The 21802-nt window shown below is 39.6% G+C and overlaps 1 protein-coding gene across 1 annotated transcript; it reads left to right on the top strand.

Annotated features, from left to right (window-relative positions):
- The first annotated feature begins 16612 nt into the window (after nt 1-16612).
- On the top strand, nt 16613-18101 carry LOC123635455 (small acidic protein-like). The gene has a single exon (XM_045547620.1). The coding sequence runs from the start codon at nt 16738-16740 to the stop codon at nt 17284-17286; it is 549 nt and encodes a 182-aa protein (XP_045403576.1). The 5' UTR covers nt 16613-16737; the 3' UTR covers nt 17287-18101.
- Nucleotides 18102-21802: the final 3701 nt, after the last annotated feature.

Here is a 21802-nt window from a genome sequence, read left to right on the forward strand (position 1 = left end):
TGGGGCTGATTTTTTTTGTTCTTCTAGTTCCTTGAAGTGTAAAGTTAGGTTGTTTGAGATCATTCCTTTTCTTAATGTAGGTGTTTGTCACAGTAAACTTTCCTCTTAGAACTGCTTTTACTGCCTCTCTTAAGTTTTGGTATGTTGTGTTCATTTTTCAAGATATTTCTTTTTTTTTTCTCTCTCTCTTTCTCGTTTATTGGGCGGTGTATAGTATATTGGACAGAATATAAAAACATGACATCTTCAGGCAATGCTTTATGAAGAAAAAGGCTTATATGTGTCAACAGTTTTTTTTGGCCAAGTGAAAAATTCATACACTTTGAAATCATCATTTGGTATTTCTATCACCTTGAGTAAATTAATCCATCTTGGTCTTTTTTTCATCATCTGTAAAACAAGAGATAAGAATACATTTTTTCACAAAATTGAATGATCTATATAAAGCTTCTAACATAGTGCTTGGCAGGCAGAAAGTTCTCCATACAAGCTTTCTTTTCCTTGTTGAAGTACTTATGCTGGATGAGGGTAGGGTGGAAATAGAATGATATTGACATACAATACCATTTAAAAGTATTTGTGGTAATAAAATCATCAGTTGGCTGTGGATCCACCTTAATTCTTCTTGGTATACCATTAACCAAAAATTAAAACCGAGAGTGGAGAAGAAAGATCAAAAGGAGATATGTCTGCAGGGAAAATGATATTCCAGAGAGACAGAGTCTTGTGTTGCACCACACAGTATTCAAAGCTGACTATTTTTAATTGGTTCTCCATAAAAATAAAAGATAACACACTGACTACATCAGAATTGTAAATTGCTACTGTAGTAAAATCATTCCTAAATATATATGCTAATACTGAATTAAAGTGGCACTCCTCTTTAATGCTGGGTGATTATCAAACTGCACAGGGTTAGGAATGGAGGAGGACAATGGTCTGTAGATAGTCTCGCATCTGGGCATTTCCAAGTGATATTTCTTGATTCCCCTTTTGATTTTTTCTTTGACCCATTATTTGTCTCAGGAGTGTGTTGTTTAATTTCCATATATTTGTGAATTTTCCAATTTTCATCCTGTTACTGATTTCTAGTTTCATGCCATTATGGTTGGAAAAGATACTTGATATGATTTTAGTTTTCTTGAATTTCTTAAGACTTGTTTTGTGATCTAAGATTTATCCTAGAGAATGTTTCATATGTACTTAAGAAGAATGTATTCTGCTACTATTGGATGGAATGTTCTTTATATGTCTGTTAGGTCCATTAGGTCTATAGGGTTGTTCATGTCTGTGGTTTTACTATTGACTATCTGTCTGGATGATCTATCCATTGTTGAGAGTGGAATGTTAAAAGTATCCTGCTATTATTGTATTGCTCTTTATTTTTCTTTTCATTTCTGAAAATTTAATGTTTTAATTTAATATTTATTATAATTAATTTACTTACAATTTATAATTAATTTAAATATTAAATTGATATTTTAATTTAATATTTAAATTTAATGTTTCCTTTATATAATTAGGTGCTCTGAGGTTGGATGTACAAATATTTACAGTTGTTATATTTTCTTGATGAATCAAAACCTTTGTCATCATATAATGACCTTCTTTGTCTCTTGTGACAAATTTTGACTTAAAGTTATTATACAAATATAGCTATCCCTTTTGGATACCATTTGCATGGAATGTCATTTTCTGTCCCTTCACTTTCAGCCTATGTATGTCTTTAAAGCTAAAGTAAGGCTCTTGTAAGCAGCATGTAGTTAAATCTTTCTTGTTTTCTTATTATTCAGCCACTCTGTCTTTTGATTGGAGAATTTAATCCATTTATGTTTAAAGTATGTTGACAGGTAAGAACTTAATATTACCATTTTAATTGTTTTCTGGCTGTTTTGTAATTTCTTTCTTCCTTTGTTGCTATCTTCCTTTGTGACTTGATGACTTTTTGTGGTGGTATGTTTGATTCCTTTCTCTTAATCTTTTGTGTATCTACTAAAGGTTTTTTCTTTTGTGATTACCATGAAGCTCACATAAAATATCTTCTAGTTATAGAAACCTATTTTAAGCTGATAAAAACTTAACTTTCATTGCATACAAAAATTCTATACTTTTACCCCTCCATAATTTGCTTCTTTTTTATATTTTGTATCCATTAACAAATTGTAACTATAATTATTTTTAATAATTTTATCTTTTAACTTTTAACCAAAGTTAAAAGTGATTTATATTACACTATTATAATATAGAGAATTCAAAATTTGACTGTATGTTTACATTTACCTATGAATTTTATATGTTCATATGTTTTTATGTTGCTAATTAGCATCCTTTTGGTTCAGCCTGAAGAACTTCCTTTAGCACTTCTTATAAAGCAGGTCTAGTGGTAACAAACTCCTTTAGCTTTTGTTTGTATGGGAAAGTCATTTTCTCTTCTTCATTTCTGGAAAACATCTTTGTCAGGTATTCTCAATTGGTAGTTCTTTTTTCTTTTAATGTTTTTATCATATCCCACTCTCTCCTGACCTGCAAGGTTTCTGCTGAGAAATCTGTTGATAGTCTTATGGGAGCTCTCTTGTATGTGATGAGCCACTTTTCTTTGCATCTTTCAAAATGCTTTGTCTTTGACTTTTGACAATTTAATTATAATTTGTCTCTGAGTAAACCTCTTCAGTTTGACCTATTTGGGGACTTTTGAGCTTCATGAATCTGGATGCTCAGTTCTCTCCCCAAATTTGGGATGTTTTCAGTCATTATTTCTTTAACGAAGTCTCCTCCATTCTCTTTCTCTTCTTCTAACCCCGGATAGTGCATATATTGTTTTGCTTGATAGTGTTCAATAATCCCCTTAGGCTTTCTTCACTCTTTTTGCTCCTGTGACTGGATAATTTCAAATAACCTGTCTTCACTGAACCTGATCCACTGATTCTACTGTTTGAGTATACTGTTGAAGCTCTCTTGAGTTTTTCACTTCAGTCATTGTATTCTTCACGTCTAGGACTTCTGTCTGGGTTTCTTTTGTTTGTTTGTTTCTATTTCTTTGTTGAACTTCTCATTTTGTTCCTGTATTGTTTTTCTAATTTTGTTAGAAACAAAATTAGAATAACAAAATTCTCTGAACTTCTTTAAGAGGATTATTAATTCTTTGTCAGTCAGGTCATAGATCTCCATTTCTTTAAGGTCAGTTATTAGAGCTTTATTAGTTTCTTTTGGTGGTGTCTTGTTTCCCTGATTCTTTCTTGTATCCCTGTATTGGTGTCTGTGCATTTGAGGGAGTGGTTGTCTCTTCCAGCCTTTATAGGTTCACTTCAGCAGAGAAGAACCTATACCAGTCAGCCTAGCCTGGGATTCTGGTTGGGCAACTGTTAGCATCCACAGACAGGGTGGATGGGGCTTGCTGCTAAGTTTTCTAGTCAGGCAAGGCTGCTGCCCATGCTCAGGTCAGGAGGGGCTGCTGGCTGGGTTTCACAATTGTCTGTTCTTATGTGGGGCCACAGGCTGTGTTTCACAGTTGGGTAGGGACACAGGCTAGGTTCCATGATTGGACAGGGCCACAGGCTGTGCCTTATAGTTGGGCAGGGTCACTGGCAGGGTTTCTCACCTGGGCAGGGTAGCTGGCTATGCTCCATGGTGGGGTAGTGTTGTTGGTTTAGGCTCCTTGGTCAGGCAGGACCCACTTTGGGAAACGTTCTAGAATGCTGGGGAAGCTGAATATTTGCCTTGGGCTTTCTTTTCCCTGCTGGAGAAACTGTGGGCCCAGGAAATCCCTCTCTGTGTGGTGGTGTGCCAGCCTGGGGGAGGGGCAGTATGGTCAAAATAAAACCCGTCCTGTTGACCTTCTAATGCCCCTTTTTCTGGGTTTTTTTGCTCCAAAGTAGTACTTCCTCACCCTCAAAGTTCTGGGATTTTCACAAAGACATTCTTGTCCCAGAGACCTCCTTTTCCACCATCTTGCTGATGTCATCTGGTTCTGTAGTTATTAATAAAGTGCTCCAATACTTTCTGTGGTATTTTCTTCAAAGTCATTGACATCCTTTCTGCAAGTCCTAATGTTGCTGTTTTCTTGGTCAGAAGGTATTAATAGAAAGGTTTAGGTCTACAATCAAGACAGTGGTTTGTGGACGGAAATTTTGAGGAGTTGCAGTTGTTTAGTTGTGCCACCAGAAATAACCACCAAGTCCCCACGTATGCACAAGCAATACCCCCTGCATCATTATTGGACTGGCCAGTAGAGTTTTAAGACTCAAAAGAAGTTAGAGATAGATGTTAAATTGTGAGTTCTAGAGTCAGTGAAGTACAATGCTATCATCCTGATTTTATATGGGCAAGGAAACTGAGGTCCAACCGGACTGAGGAATGTGCTCAAGGTCACATGGAAAGTAAACAGGTGAGCCAGCATTCAAACCAAAGCAAACTGGTCTTCAGAAGTCATGACTTTAACCATTAGACTGCATGGCCTCATGAATGGGCTCTGTTCTGGTCATTAAGCTATCCTGAATGTATACTGTGTTTCTTGATAATTTCAAGGGAATACCATAGTTTATTGCTACTTAAATGGAAATAATTATTTTAATAGTCTACTTTAATGTTATTTTTTGAAAAAGGGTAGTTTCTTCATAACTTGTGAAACTTCTTAGAGGCTTTTCTCTTCCATGCTGAACAGTAGGCTATTTCCCCTAGCATGTTTAGCTCCTGTCCCGAGTCTTTTATCCATGTTACTCACATACTTTGCTGGTTTGGGCATAAAAACTCCAATCACTTACTTTAATTAGTTTGAAACAAGCTGTTAACGCTAATGCCAGTTTCTTTCAGTGGGTTACAGCACATTAGCATCAGGTCTATTTATTTGTCCATTGTGAATTATACACTGCTGAATTGAGCACTGCTCAAAGCTGTTGCAGCAGACCTCAGGTAACACAACTATCCAGGACTGCCCAGTGGAGGGGTCTGTTGTAGAAAAGACATGAGAATGCAAAGACAGCTGTTAATAACATTGACTTTATGCTGAGCTGCAGGAGGAACATGTGCTTGGCATGCTGGTGAATCCAACTATAGCTGTGGGGCGTTGCCTCTGTACAAGACAGACTTGGAAGGTCAAGCTGTTAGGGGGGAGTTAGGATAACCACATGAGAAGAATACAGTTTCAGGACCTGTCTTAGGAATGGCTTCAGAAGTAGAAATGGGATGGTTGGAAAAAATCCACAAAAAGACCAGAGCAGTTAAATGAAAGGCCTTGAAAAATGTGATTCTTAATTTCATGGGATGGAAGCAGGTGTTCATGTTCTGAACTATACAACCAGAGAGAAGTATACTGAGCCATGTGATTTTTTTAAAAGGGAAGTTTCCTATCTCCCTTAGGTAGTACGGGGACTGAAATATCGGTTTCACTTTTTATTTTGAAGTTATTAAGAAAACTTCACTTCTCCCAGGTTTCTGCTAAGCGCTGGGTTATTTTTACTGTGAGAAGAGACTGTCATATACCACTCTTGGTGTCATGATTTCTTTTGGCTCCTTGAACAGTTGAGTCTAGTTTAAGTCCATATGGTATGAATCTGTGGTGCAAAGACAGTCCCTAAAGCCCAATAACTTCTTATTTTTCCTAGAGTCCTGTCGTCCTGCCATTGACTGTGCTGCTCTTTGTTCCTAAAGAAAAACAGTAGAGTCTAATCTCTGTGTTTTGAAGTATCAATGGTTGGTTAACCAGATGCTGTGATGCTATGTGTTAGGGTTTTTGCCAACATAAAAGAGAGAGCAACTTTTTCCATGTTCCTGACAGATTGGAAGGTGTTTTTTCAAGTTCTCTGCTTCAGATCTCTCTCTGGAAAGGTTGGTCGGTTGTTCAGCCAACATCCTTGGCCTCTGCAGCTGGTGCAGCTTGGAAGCCTGTAAATTGTTTTTACCATATTTGGACCCTCACAAACAAAACTTCTAAGCATTGGAAATGGAAAACTTGAGGTGCTAAGCAAAGCCAAGTGAGAGCGGGCATCCAGTCTTTCAGGTAATGGACTCTGTAAGAAGGAAGCTACTGTTTGTAGCTAGCCTGTGTTTGGACAGTTGAAGGGAGAGAATGATCCAGATGTTCTTTTCTCACTTTCTTGGGTGGTAAGGATAATATCTGTAAGGTTTGTTTTTTGGTTTTTTGGGGTTTTTTTGACCAATCAAATTCTCCTTTCCCCTGACCAATTTGTATGCTCCTTAGGAGTGAGAGGGAAAACAAGTTAATTCTCTGCTCCTTTAGCCTATCAAAAAGTACTTTATTTGGAATCCTAAAAGTTAGCCCACTCAAAAGTACCTTATAATATTCTGTAATCTCGTATAATTCTATTTAGTATTTCTCCAGCAAGTAGTAATGAATCTATTAATATAAAGCTTAGGCTAAGTGATGCTACAAAGTCTGAATTATATTAAAGGATATGGTAAAAATCATTTGCCACCCAACTCAAGGTATCTGGTAATGATACCTTGAGTTCCCTCCCCCCTCTTCTCAGCCACCTGGTCTGGATGGGTTTGAGCCTAACCATAGCTAGCTCCTGGGTGGATTTCCATCAGCCTAAACTGATGGGAGTATCCCACTTCTGTGATCACATGTGTGGTTGAAAACTGTGCAGGTGACCTAAGCTGATGGAATCTGAGGGAAGCACAAAAATGCAGAGAATAGGCAGGGCACAGACTTTCCTCTGCTATAAAGATGTAAGGCTAAAGGTGAGTTAGCTTATTTTCACTAGTGTGAGGAGAACCAGCGTGAGACTGGTGACAACTCAGGAAGCTGACTGGGTCTAGATTAAGCCAAGCCATCTATCCCTGTGGAGTGTTCAGTTACATTAGGCAATACATTCCTCTTTTTTTCCTCCAAGTTTGGATAAGTTGGGTTTTGGGGTTTTTTTGTTTGTTTGTTTGTTTTGTCAACTGTATCAAATTTGAAACTAGGAAATGAAGTGTAGCAAGTGACAGCTTCTGGATTATAGAATTGGCTGAATCAAGATAGTAAGGAGAACTATATCCTAGACTAGAACATTAGTAAGAATTAGATTGGTCTATAAAAGAAATATAATCTTAACTGCCCCTTTAAGAACACTTTCTGGAAGTTGCACACAGCATTATTTACATCCCATTTGCAGAACTTGGCCATGTGGCACACCTACTTGCAAGGGAATAGAAGTCTTTATTCTGCATGACAATGTTCCTAACTAAAAGTTATGGATCTTCTTACTCAGGAGGAGGATTAAATGGGTATTGGGGGAAAAGTAACAGTCTTTGCCACAGTTGGCCATTGGCCATTCTTACTTTGTAGTCATCTAATAGTTGGTCATTCTATTGTCTAATGTATATTGGTACTTTCAACTCATATACCTCCTAGACTGCAACATTAAGGGACTTGGATGAAAAGGTCAGGCTGCAGGAACATATTGGTTGTAGGTTGAAGCCTTTGTAAATTTTGCGAGAAAGAGACTGGTTTACTTTGAAACTGAAGCCTTTGAAAACCAAGTAGGAATTAAACAGAGTTTTGCTGTAGGAAACACTTTCTGCCTACAACCTGCAATCCAAATCGACGGAGAGCAGTAATCTGGATCTTTAACTGAATGGAAAAGTCATATTTCTTCCTAAAGTTAAGTTGGTTTGAATAAAGGAAGGGAGAGTGGAAAAGTACAAAAAGATAAGATGGAGGCCTGAGATAAATGTGACTTCCCCAGGCCTCTTCTATAACCCTCTTATTACGCCCTTCCAGCCTGGCAAAAGGAACATCTACGCCCCTGGAAAGACAGCTGGTGTGCAGCCTCCCAGCAAAGGATTCCTCTCCTCCCCAGGGCAGTGCTTTGTATTGCCCCCAAACAGAGGCCAATATGGAGCCATTAATTTATAGCCATCCCAAACCTGTATTCTAAAAAAACTATGAATGAACTAGATCTCTAACTTTTATTAATAACCCATGAAATTGGCCAGTGTATTAGTAGGGGTTCTCCAGAGACACAAAGCCAATAGGATGCATATATATGGAGAGAGAGATTTACTGTAAGGAATTGGCTCATACAATTATGGAGCCTGGAAAGTCCCGAGATGAGGGTTTATTGGCAAGCTGCAGCCCCACGAGAGCCAATGTATCAGTTTGATCCGAAAAGTTCGGAGGCTGTCAGGAAGGAGGGAGGGATGGTCAGCCTTTTTGTTATTCTGTACAGGCCTTCAATTGATTGGATAAGGCCCACCCATCAATCTGCTTTACTCAGTCTTCCAATTTAAATGTTAATCTCATCCAAAAATACTCTCACAGAGACCCAAGGGTAATGCTTGACCAAATATCTGGGTGCCCTCTGGCCTAGTCAAATTGACACATAAAATTAACCATCAAAACCAGAACCACATAGATGGGAGTCAACCAAAGTTGTAAGGGATTTCTATCACACAAAAACACAACTCTGACAACAGTACTCCATGGCTCCCCAACCCCTAAATCAATCCTCAGAGTCCCAACCCCCTTCATATATACACCTCCATTTACACCAACAAGCAGGGGGCTGCTAACGCTGTGCAGTCCTCTGAGGAGGCTCCCTCACAGAAATGTTATAGCAGACAAGGGAGAGCCTCTTGGAGAGTGGAACCGAGACAGCCCAGACCCTCACTTCACTGCAAAATGGCAAGTCTTTGCCATTAATGTCCAAAAAGACTACAATATGCACAAGGACTGCTGGCCACTGGATGTTTCACATTCTCCTCTTTGCAATTAGGAATTTTTATTGCAGTGTTGTTTTGTCTGTCATATACAGGATGTGATTATTATTTAACCACATATCACTGAACCATGAAGAATCATTTGACATGATTTACACATTGAATGAAATATTGGACATGGATCTAGCTTCAGTAACCAGATAAGATTTCATATTATCTCCCTTTGGGGAAGGAATTGTGACTATTGTATGTGAAGAAGCTGGAGGCTGATGTTAGACAGCCAGAGGCTGGACTGTCCAACATTGCTTTCTCCTATCTGATACTCTCAATTTCCTTTGAGAACCACTTCCCCTCATTCTCAACTGTATTGTTTGGCTGGATCGATATCCCCCTCCACATTCTATCTTTTTTTTTTTTTTTTTTTTTTTGAGACAGTCTCACTGTGTTGCCTGGGCTAGAGTGAGTGCCGTGGCGTCAGCCTAGCTCACAGCAACCTCAAACTCCTGGGCTTAAGCAATCCTACTGCCTCAGCCTCCTGAGTAGCTGGGACTACAGGCATACGCCACCATGCCCGGCTAATTTTTTTTTTTTCTGTATATATATTTTAGTTGACCAGATAATTTCTTTCTATTTTTTAGTAGAGACGGGGTCTCCCTCTTGCTGAGGCTGGTCTCGAACTCCTGACCTCGAGCAATCCACCCGCCTCGGCCTCCCAGAGTGCTAGGATTACAGGCGTGAGCCACCTCGCCCGGCCTCTATCTTAACCACAGTAATTGGTTCAGGAGTGGGCATGTAAATCCACACCAAAGTGAGCTTCTAGATTTTTACTAGGAATGCTAGAACTCAACCTTCTCTTCCTTGTTGGGCTTACTTATGTGGGGATGTGAGCTTTAAAACTGATATAATCATTTTTGGTGCCATAGGGGGAGCTAGCCTGAGAAGCAACCCAGAAGCAGAGCTGAGAAGTGGATCCTAGTAACATCATTTTGCTTTTGTTTTGCAGTCATTCTGGAATGCTTTTGTCTCATTGGCAACAATAAAGTTTCCCAAGTGATATATTTAATAGAAGATATGAAGAAATTCAAATGAACACCTCCTTTTCAGTGGTCTTGTCATATTTCCCAAAGTTCTCCCCTGCAGGACATATGATTGAAATCTGCAAAACCACAGAATGTTAGAATCAAAGGGATCGTAGAGATGACTCATCCAAGGTCTTCTTAGTGTGCCTCCAAGGGTAAGCAAGATGATTTTTAGGTGCTTCATGAACATTTCTTATTTTAATAAATATTATTATGAATCCTAGAAGAATATAAGTAGTATTTTCACATCAAACCTATGATTTGACAGATAGGGTGTAATCCTTTTACTGAAAGTGATGTTGAAAATTAGAGAAATAAATAGCTCTTTTAGGTATTGCCCATTTGGTGAATGAAGGGTAAGAGATGTTAAATGTGGAGTCTTATAACTGGAAGGAATTCTAGGGATCACAAAGTCACCTCCCCACCCTTACCCATCTTCAATGTCACAGTTCTCTCCAAAGCATTTCTCACAAGTGGTCGTCCAGACTCTACTTGACTACTTCCAAGGATGGGAAACTTACCACTTGAGACAGTACATTCCATTTTGGCAGTTCTGATAGAAAATTCTCCCTTATACGGAGCCAAAGTCAGCCCCTTGAGATTTCTTTACATTTGATTCTAGATCCTCCCACTGAAGTCATTTCCCATCTTCAAATGTTTCAAGGCAGTTATTCTGCCCCCTCCACTTTTCCCTACACACACACCCCAAGTCTATTTTCATTGACTGTAATTTTCAACACTTCATTATTTTCTCATCATTCTTTTTTGATTTAATATTCAAATGTCCTTGTACCTGTTAAAGCTTTGTGTCTAGCAGGACTTAATATATTTGCATTGTAAGCCAAACTGGAGCTATCCACCCTTTGCTCTGGACCTTATGTTTCCATTAACGTAGCCTGACATCACCACATCCCATGGTTGGCCATTGAGTGGCAGTATCCATCTTCTTTACCATCATCCTGTAGTCAACTAGCTGATTAACTGAACCTGAGTTCACTATTCCCAATGTATTTTTACTCATTTTCATTCTGTCATTCCAGTCTGTTGAGATTATTTTTTGGATCTTGATTTTGTCAGCTAATTTATTAAACCTGGGCATGATAGAGCATGGGGGCTTCCCTAGAAACTACTTAACTAAAGTAATTTCAGGATACAGAAAAATTTAGTGAATGAAGAAAACAATAAACTTATGGAATGTAGTAGTCAAGAGATTGATATAGACTGAAAATTAGTTTAATATGGATCAGTGAGATATCAAGAGATACTTAGGAAATTATCCAACTTTTTAAATGCAATGTTTTGACCTTGTTCAGGCAGCAACCTTGCTGGTCAATATCAGAGACTTAACATTGAATTATGCTAGCCAAAGTTCTAATGCAGCACGGAATTTATTACCAATTTCTCTCTGCTACAGAAATAGACTTATCTTTGGCCCTGGGATCCAATCGAGTATACTGGATAAAGGGAGTTAAATAGAACTGGGTTCAAATCCTCACTCTATGATTACTAGTTATATACTGTCTTGAAAGCTGTCCAGCCTCTCTGGGCCTCAGTTAACCACGAAAACAATATGGTACCCATCTTATAGGCTTATTATAAACATTACACAAGATAATGTGTAAAACATTTAGCACATAATAAACACTCAATATACTATGACTATAATTGGTAAATCTATTGATACATAAAATAATTAGAAAAATTGAAAATAAAATTAGCCTTTTAATGCTAGAGCTGTCCATCATGACCTCATATATTTTGATTTGGACAATTTCTGTCCTGAAGTACTTCAGAGAGGATACTCTATAAATTTGGTGAAGAAAATTCAAACCCTCTTGGGGCTTTCCATGTTGGAAGGAGCAGGGCTATGAGAGGCTCATGGAGCAGCTTTGATGAAGGAAAAAGTAGAAACCAGCTGGAGATGTTTCCTTCACCAATAGGCTAACCACAGAGCTGTGTGTAAAGCACAGACATATCTCTTCCATTAAGAAGCTACTCACTCTGAGCATTACCTCCAGAGGCATCAAAATCCTTATAGACCTGCCATCTAAAGGAGTTTTAGGGGACTGAAGGGCTTAGGAATAGACAGAGAGAGAGAAATGAAGCAGTAGATGAGTTGTTTCTCTCTCAATGTATTTTTCCCACAACCACTGTGATTTTTCATCCCACCTGAACACATTTTTGTAATGTGAAGAAGTTGCTGGGTACGTGTGTCTGGGCAGGCACAAGTTTCCAAACACTGTGCTTTCAAACACTGACTGGGCTTGCCAGAGTTGGGCAAGGTGGCCTCACCTGATCTGAGGATTATTGTCAGGCAGTAAGATTTTTAAAAAAATAAATCCCAATTTTTTTAACATGCAGGAAAACACCTGACTTCTCTTTTTTATTTTTTCGAAGAATTTTTATATCTAGTATTTTTTTTCTTCTTCAGTGAAAGAACAATCAATGCCTAGATATCTATCTATGAGCCCCAACTGTAATGACTCCCAGAAGCTCCGAGTTTATACCTCTGGTGACCCCATGATTTACACCAACTCTCCCACTCCTGGTATTCCTTTGGCATTCAGTGCTGCCTTATTGAGACGGGAGTACTAACAGACACTTCACTTACTTGGAGGTTTTTAGGCCATTTAATTAGTCACCCATCTCTAGATATTCAGAGGGCTGTGTGTATGTTTTCTCCTTGGTCACATCGGCTGGTGTTGGGTTTGTTGGGTTTTTTTCCATTTGCACAAGGTCACTTTCAGAGCTCTTCCTCCCTTAGGAGAGGTTGCACATTCGTCACTTACTCTGCCTCCCATTTCCTCCAGTTGGGATCACACAGCCCTTCCTGAGGTATTACCATTTTTCCATTTCTTCTTTGCTCCCTCCTTTCTTTTAATAACTCTGGGAGACAGGGAGGCACCTTGTAAAGTTAATTTCCTCTGAAGCTTTCAAAGCAAAGGCATCTCCCAGCCCAGACACCACCACCCTTCTCCACCCCTTAGCGACGACACACAGCCCTCCTCGCAGCCTTAGTCACTCTGGGCTGTGCCCGCCACCCAGGACTCACCAGGCCCCAGCTCCATCTGAGGGGCATAGTGAATCGCTCTGTCCAGTGGCTCTTTGTTTGGTCTGGGGGCAGGGACCCTAGATGAGAAGAATCTCTTCATTTATCTGTTTGGTCCCTTCCCCCCCTTTTCACTTTCTAACTGTGCTCCCCCTTTCTCCTCACTGCTTTCTGCTTCTCTTTGGTACTTTCAGAACTTAGGGGCTGGCCGACTGCCTGTACCAGGGATGGCATTTCCTCTTCAAAGGCCTGTGGCTGCAGCCACCCAGCTCTACCAAGCACACAAACCTTTGGAATTGCTGTGGCTTTGCTGCCTGCCTACTTGGAAAGCAAAGGTAGTTTTTTTAAACACCCCTTAGGTTTCTTGGGGCGAAGCTTTTCTCAATCCTATTTTATTTATGCGAACATGATCTGTGGCTTTTGAATGTTTGCTTTTGAATGTTTGTGTTAACCGACTAAGCTGAAAGCGTTTCCTCTTACCGGAGAGAGGGCTCTGCACAGCTGGGGGCCAGGCTGCTCAGCTCAGGCAAAAGCTGTCCCAAGAGGAACAAGTCGCCAGCCAAGGAAGTCTGGAGGCTCAGAGAGGAATTCATTGAGGCCCTCATGGGCAGCGGCGGTCAGAGCTAGGATCATAGACTGGGCCATGAAGCTCAACAATTCCTTTGATTAATAAGAAGGGCTGGACTGGAGACACCTAGAGTTTTGCAAATATGTTTTTTAAATTGTGCATATATTTACCAGAACTCTGTGGTTTTCAACAGCGTGGGTGCCTGATCTTTTGCCCCATATTCCCAGCCTTCTAAAGCACTCCTAGGAGTATTAAGAACTCCAAAATTTGACTGATCCTTGAGTCATTTGTCCATAGGCGGTGACCTGCCATCTGAAAGTGTGGCAGAGTTCTAGATCAGCCTATTAATGTTTCTGGTGTATTTCTTCCCCCCCCCCCCCCCGCTCCCCCATCTACTTTCTTCCTGGTACCTAAGGGCACTTCAGATGGAAAGAGAAGCTAAGCCTCAAAAGATCCACTAAATGTGCGGTCTTTCCATATCCAGTGACTGGATAACCCAGCCCTGGGGTAAGGAAGAGAGGCAGGAAATGGGCAAGTGGGGACAGAGAGGACTGTGAAGGGACTGAGGTCCTCAAATCTGCTATCAGAACCAAGGAACAGAGTGGGAGGGGCTCGGTCAGGGATGGGTGGTCCTTAAGGATGAGCCCCACCACATAGACTGTGCAGTTCTGGGTCCAATGGCCCTGGAGACCTGTAAGCCCTTGAACAAAAGGTAGGGGGCTTAGTGGACAATTTGCATGAGGATATGGTCATGATGAGGAACATCTCTCCCTCCAAACAAGATGGAACTGAACAGAGCTAGTTGGGAAGCTTTCTAAGAGTTGGGCCAAAAGATGAATTCATCAGGAGGAATATTGCCAAAGTTCTTCTCCTTCTTAAATGGAGGGACTGGTTGTTGTTGAAGACTATAGAAAACTCCAGTAGAGGAAAAGAATTGATGTGGGGCTCCATAGAATTCAGAAGTTACAGTTTTTGAGGCAGAATATCCCAGGGTTCCTTCATTTAAAATATGTAATATCAATGTAGCTATCCTTCTCTGTTCAATCTGTACTCTCTCTTTGGGGAATGTCTTCTAACTCCATAACTTTGTGGCCACTGATAACTCCACATTCTGAATCTCTCTCCTGAGCTTCTGACTCAGACACCCTACTGCATACTTGACCTGAGAACTGTACATGTGCTCAGTGTGACCCAAAGCTAAATCATCCTTTTCTCTACTTGCCCTCTACCCAGGTACTCCTGGGTTCCCATTGTAGTCACCATGCACTTAGTCACTCATGCCAGAAATGTTGGAGTTATCCTTGTCTCTTTCCTTGCCTATACAGCCACCATTCCCCCTGCCCCTTCCCATTTATTCTACATCCAAAGTCTCTCTTTATTCTGTCTACATCTCTCTCTTTGACCACCAAACTTGCTCAGGCTGCCATCTTTTCTCATCTAGCCACCACACCGGTCCTCTGAGTGATCTCCTGGCCTGGTTTATATCCCCTTGCAGTCCATTCTTTACATACCAGTTTGCATAATATGTCTAAAATATAATCTGATCATGTTTCTTGCCTGCCCCAAACCTTTGAATAGCTTTCTATTGCTTTTCAGGTAAGGTGCAAAGTCCAAACTCCAGCTCTGTTTACTCCTTCCAGCCTCATCTGCCACTGGGGCAGAGACCTTGTCTTTCCACCTCTCTGCTGTTCCCTCAGCACCTAGAACAATGTCCAGCACAGGGTTGCCCTCTATGAATAGTGGTTGCATGGAGTAATAAATGAATAAATGAATACACAGGATTTCTATGCATCTGAGGATAACTATGGAAAAATGGAGACTAAGTGAAAGTCAATATGAAAACTTCTCAGGGTAGTTCTTATTCTAAAACTTAAATGTTTTGGTCCCAGGGCTTTCAGAGTGGAACATGCTTGAGCAAGCATAGCACAAAATGTAAAGAATGGGGTGAACTCCATTATTCTGCCCCATAGGCTCTCACTCTGGATGTGGGCAGCATGCTACCTGTCAGGCTGTCTGTGGTGACTATGGAAAGTGACAGGTTTACAAGGTGAAGAGAAGGAAAGGTAATGGTAAATTTAGTGTGGGGGATAATTTTGTTTCCTTTGTTTATTTTTGGATGACTAGCATCCACTTCACTTCCTAACAATATCCTAGTTTCCTTTTGAAGGAGGATCTCTTTCCTGTTGGATTAAGTCTTTTAGGACTGTAATTAAAAGCCTGACTTCCCTTGATGCCCAAGTGAGGCCAATCAAGTGCTTTCTCCCTAGAATTAGACTCCTGAGCAGAGAGACCAAGAAACTTAAAACATTTGCTGTATGGAAGTGGCCTACCAGCCACACCATCCCTGCTGTGAGACTGCCATGGTGATTCCTGGTGCCCAGTCATCAATTAGTTAGCCCAATAGTGGGATTCCAATGATCTTCTAATAAATTTCTTTTTCTATAATTGGGTCAGAGTTCTTTCTGTTACTTACAACTCTTCATGTGATAAAGCTGGTACAAGAAAAATTATCAGAATATAGTTCTGACATCTTTCAATTGTTTTGGTCAAAAGCTATTATAAGAATCCCAGAATAAACATCAGATGCAATTTGCCCTTGGGAGTACAATTATGACTGATTTTCGTAACATAGAAATGTGTAATTCAAACATGGATCTTCTCAGAGATCAGTAGCTCAATTATCACTGTTGGGACTAGATCTAAAAGAAATAAATCAAGATCTAAAAGAAATAAATCTAGATCTAAAAGAAATAAATCAAAACACTTTCAGCTCTTTCATTGTAGCCATAGTAAAAGACAAGACTGAAAATGAGGATCAGTTTTACTACTGATCAGGTAACTATAATTTAAAATGAGTACTATGCTCTTGCCAATTAGTTCTGCCAAAATTAAAAAGACTGACAGTACCCATTGTTGGTAGGAATGTGAACAAAGGACACTCTTTCATAGTTGGTAGAAGAGTAATTGGTCAATCTTTCTGGAAGGCAATTTGGCAGTGCCTATCAAAATTCAACACATGAATACTCTTTGACCCAGCATTTCTATTGTTAGAAATAAATAAGAGCAAAAGGACACAGGTATAGGAATGTCCAATGCAGTATTAATTTATACTATCAAAATATTAGAAATAATGCAAATGTCTTTTAATAGGCTGAATACATTAAGATATATTTTACTACAATTTCATCATTCACTCTGCAGTATTAAAAAGAATGTGGTTCACATGTATGTAATACAAGTAGAATTAGGGAGAAGGCCCGGAGAAGCTCTGCCTTCTGGGGTAGCGTTGCTTGGGCCGGTGGTAGATTGCAGGCTGCTGGTGTCTCGGCGGAGGAGAACGGCGAGTGGGTTCGGCATTTCTCGTCGGGATCCCTACAACGATGAGCGCTGCCAGAGAGTCTCACCCCCATGGGGTGAAGCGTTCAGCCTCCCCAGACGACGATCTTGGATCTAGCAATCGGGAGGCGGCAGACTTGGGTAATGAAGAGAGAAAACAAAAATTCTTGAGACTGATGGGTGCAGGAAAGAAAGAACATACTGGTCGTCTTGTTATAGGAGATCACAAATCAACATCGCACTTCCGAACAGGGGAAGAAGACAAGAAAATTAATGAAGAACTGGAGTCTCAATATCAGCAAAGTATGGACAGTAAATTATTAGGAAGATATCGGCGACATTGTGGACTTGGCCTCAGTGAGGTAGAAGATCATGATGGAGAAGGTGATGTGGCTGGAGATGATGATGATGACGATGATTCACCTGATCCTGAAAGTCCAGATGACTCTGAAAGTGATTCAGAGTCAGAGAAAGAAGAATCTGCTGAAGAACTCCAAGCTACTGAGCACCCTGATGAGGTGGAGGATCCCAAAAACAAAAAAGATGCAAAAAGCAACTATAAAATGATGTTTGTTAAATCCAGTGGTTCATAACTCCCAAACACTCAGTCTTTGTATTAAAAGCAAGCCTTATTGTTATAATGCACAGTGGAGGACAGCTTATAGAGCACAGACCTTTGTATTATAATTTTTAAAAAGGCCCTTTTAAATAATTACAAAGAGTGTTTGCTTTCAAATGCCATTGGTTACACTTTTATGGACATGACTATAACCTTTTTGTAAAGAGTAAGAGTTGTATAAAATAAGAAATCAATACAGTACTCAACTTCCTTTCATATTAGCATCATCAACCCTCTAATCTCACCTTTTTACCTCTTCGGATGCAGTTATGGGGGAGACCCTTCTTTTTGTTTGTGGTAGCTATTTTATCATTTTTGTTCCTTCATATTTTTCTCTTATAAAAATTTGATACTGTGATATGTTCATTAGAAATACTCTTTAATTATCCTTTGTTATAGTAGAACTATTCATCATGGATATTTCTGCTGCCAATCACAATTAATGTTAGCAAAAGATTAGATAGTTTCATCTTACTCAGCTCTTCTCTTTGGACCAAAGCAACATGAGAGCAAGTACTTTCACACCTATTAGGATGGAGTAACAACTGTCATGCATTTGGAATGTTATGATCCCAAGCAGTCTTTATATAATTTGAATTACATTTTGTTAGGTTTTTGGTAAAAATTTGGCCAGTTTTTACAGAAGAAGTTAATTCTGTAGTCATTTAGTCCTATCTATTTAAAAATATGTAAAACTGGTTTTTTTTTTTAGATAATATGTGACCAAAGTTAGTTTTGTCCCGAAAGTCTAAATAAAGAGAAAGCAATTTCCCATAAAAAAAAGTAGAATTAGATGCATTAGTTGATAATAATGTGAGAAGAAAAATTCTTTTTTAAAAAACAAAGCTATACACAGACTTTCTATGGTGTATATATATATGTAAACATGTCTGAATGTGCAAAGAAAAGATCCAAAAGGATTCATACTGAACAGTTATCTGTGATGACCCTTGAGAAACGGAGGAAGAACAATTGAATGCAGGAAGAAAAGATAAGAGGGGAAGACTGATTTTATATTTTGGTATTATTTTGGATTTTTATTGCCTTTGTATTACTTTTGTTGTTTAAAAGTTTTTATTTATTTTGTCATTTTAGAAAAACAAGAAGTAATGAAAACTACTGAAATGTAAATAAACAATTAAAAAGCAGGCAAAGTAACCATTCCAGAGATCTGAAGTGGGTTTTAGGCCACTTATCCACAAGGGTCTGGCTACTCCCAGTGGGTAGGAGCTGAGGGACCAGCCATGCCCAGGACACAGCAGAGTTTCTGTAAGAGGCAGCCACCCAGGCAGGCCAAAGGAGCGTCCTGGAAGCCTTCTCTGGCTGGCATGGAAGTCAACCCCTGTAGGAGTTAGAATTGCACATTGGATTGTTTTTATTGGCTCTGCCCATCTTACCTTGAATACCTCCTCCTTTTGTCCATGAACTTTTAATTTGCCATCCTGTCACGGCTGAATCAAGATTCCTCTCTGTCTAATGAACTTAATGATTCTGACGTGGGTGTCTACAGACAGTAATTAGAACCTCTTTGGTTCATTGAAATGCCATTAATACCACCAGGTGCTTGCTTTTCATGCTGCCTTGTTTGGACAGAGAGTTTATTTACTTATTTGTTTTCTACTTCATTATAAAACACATGGTATGTCAAACACAGTATTTTTTAAAATTGAGAAAATGGGGATAAAAAAATAAGGGTTTAGAAATAAGGTTAAGCCAATAGTGAGGTTAGCACACAAGCTACATGCCACCTAAAGTTTTACATACTTACTGAGTCAAGGCAAAGCCACAAATTTGGTTCTGAGTTTTCTAGTGGCCAATGCCAGGTGGAGATGATCAGCACAGGATTAAAGTGACAGTCTTGGTTTTCTTGAGCAATGAAAGGAGAGAAATTCTTCAGTGGGTATGAATATAGATATAGCTGAGAAGAAAACTGTCCTACTATAATCGAATGCGTTTGATAGCTGAATCCTGACTAACGTCAGATGTCAGACAATTTACCAGTGCTTTTCAAAGGCAGCAGTTTCCTTATTTAATACAAACTACCTTGAGTTACCTGGTTCCCTGTGAATTGTCCCTTTTCTTCAGAGGGATGCTTGTTCCTTCTCTCAGAGCCCTAAGCCTGGGGAAGAATGCTACTTTGTTCGAGTTATTTTTTGATTCTTTTGTAACTTCCTAAAGCTCCTGTCATGTGGTTCCAAGTTTAACCATAGTCATTTTGGGCATGATTTTGTTTCCACAATGATGTATGTCAGCGACCACAGAGTGAGCTTCTCGTATTTTTGTATCAATCTGATACCCTTCGTTTATTTTTTCCTCAGGTTTCACTTTCGCTTATGTAATGGGCTATGGCATTTTTCGGTCATTACCTCATGCTGGGATCTCCTTTTTCATTGTACCTCCTGATGCGTCATATTCTTGACTCCACTCCTTGGATCTCTTGGATACAATGCTCTCAGCTGGTGGGCGGGAGTGGGTGGGAGCCAGATTACATGATGACTTCTCCACCCTTCCCACACAAGAGCTGCCTGGGTTTGTCACCGAGTCATTTTCTGTACTCAGTCTTTTGGCATCCCTCAGAAAGCACTTTGGCTTAAAACCACAGCAGCTACCAAGAGCCTCAGGGGTGGACAGGCCTGGAAGAACCCAGGCACCACTTCTGGGTTGGGCAGGGAGCCAGACAGAGTCTCCTAAACCTCAGAAGCTACACTGACCCTTTTCCCTCAGAGTTGGTACCTGGAAGTGGTCGGGGGTCCTATGTGCACCCCTGTGCAAGCGTATACTACAGGTAGATCTTGAAGGAAACACAGGCCTCATAATATGAGCATTCCTTGGCTTGGGGCTCATTTTCTTCTGATTCTTATATACAGCTGTCTATTTGGGCTTCTAATAAGTATCTCAACATGTCCAGAACAGAACTGTTTCATGTTCCAACCCACCCCCAAGTGTTATTCTTCTATTCTTCTCCATCTTGGAAAATGTCACCACTATTTACCTAGTTGCTCAATCCAAAAAACTAGGAATCATATTTGATCCCTTCTTCCTTTTCTTCACCTTTCATTTCTCCCTCCAATACACTGTTCCTACTTCCCAAATATATCTAAATCCATCCACTTCTCTCCATACCCATGGCTATCACCCTAGTCCAAGCTGCTGTTGTCCCTTGTGTGGACAACTGAAATCACTAACAAGTCTCCTTGCTTTCATTCTTGCCCCCACTAGACTCCATTGCCACAGAGTAGCCAGGGCACATCACTCCTGTGCCTAAAACCTTCCAATGATTTCCTGCTGCTCTCAGAAAACAATCCCATTGCTCTTGCCCAGCTCTCAGACCACATCTCATACCATTCTCCATGTAGTTCACTAAGCCTCAGACCCACTGGCCTCTTTTCTCTTCCTCAAAAATGCCAAGTGATTTCTCACTCAGGGCCTTTGTACTTGCTGTTTCATCACTTATTAATAGAATGCTTTCGCTTGATTTCTTATCATTGAGGTCTCACTTCTTCAGTGAAATCCTATTCCCAATACTGCTATTAAGTAGCCCTTTTATTTCCTTCATAGCACTTCTTATAACCCAAAAGTATCTCAAATTTTAATTTGTTCACTTGTTTGTTATTTGTCATCTTCATCCAGAACACAAGCTCAATGAAGACAAGACAATGAAGAACTTCGTCTGCTTTGTTTACCACTGTATTTCTGGTGAATATTTTTTTAAAATAAATAAATGTATGAAGTAAAGCACAAGAAAATACTAGAGCACTTGTATCAATCCAACTTAACAAACACTTATTGGGCATGTATTATGTACCAGGAACTTGTTAGATGCTTTAGATTCAAAGATTAAACTAGTCCTGCTTCTTGTCCTTAATTCTGGAAAACTGTTAGCCATTTTTTCTAAATACTGTCTATCTCACATTCTTTTTCTTCCTGACCCCTGTAACATCTCATGTTTCTCATTTATTTGTCCCTCCCCCCATACCTTTTTGCTTTATCCTGAGTAATCTCTTCAAATTTGTTTTCCAGTTCCCTAATTCTCTCTTTACCTGTATCTACTCTACTTTTACTCATTCACTGTGTTTCTAACTTTAATTATTACATATATTTTTATTTCTAGAAGTACTATTTGGTTCTTTCTTAATTCTGCCTGGTCATTTTAGATGTTATTTATTCTTTCTTATGCTTTTGATTGTTTTTATTTCTTTAAACAATTTATATATGATAACTGTTATATAAGATCCAATTCTGTTCATTGTGGTTTCTGCTGGCTCTCACTCATGGCAGCTTGCTTTCTAGGATGGTTTGTAATTTTAGATTGTGATCTCATGTTCAGTGGGGCTTTCTCTGTTAAACTCCTAAGAGGCTTGGGTAGCTATCTCTCCAGAGAAGATCTGCTTCTGCCAGGTACCCTGGGATGCTGTCAACCTGGGACCAGTTTAAGCTAATTTTTCAGCTGAAGTTTCCCCAATCATGCAGCTAGTATAGATTCAACCTCT

This window comes from Lemur catta, chromosome 3 (assembly GCF_020740605.2).
Source record: "Lemur catta isolate mLemCat1 chromosome 3, mLemCat1.pri, whole genome shotgun sequence".
NCBI classification, from domain to species: Eukaryota; Metazoa; Chordata; class Mammalia; order Primates; family Lemuridae; genus Lemur; species Lemur catta.

Bases quoted from the DNA above. Each gene is read 5' to 3' on its own strand.
- LOC123635455 (XM_045547620.1), top strand. From the start codon at position 16,738: ATGAGCGCTGCCAGAGAGTCTCACCCCCATGGGGTGAAGCGTTCAGCC.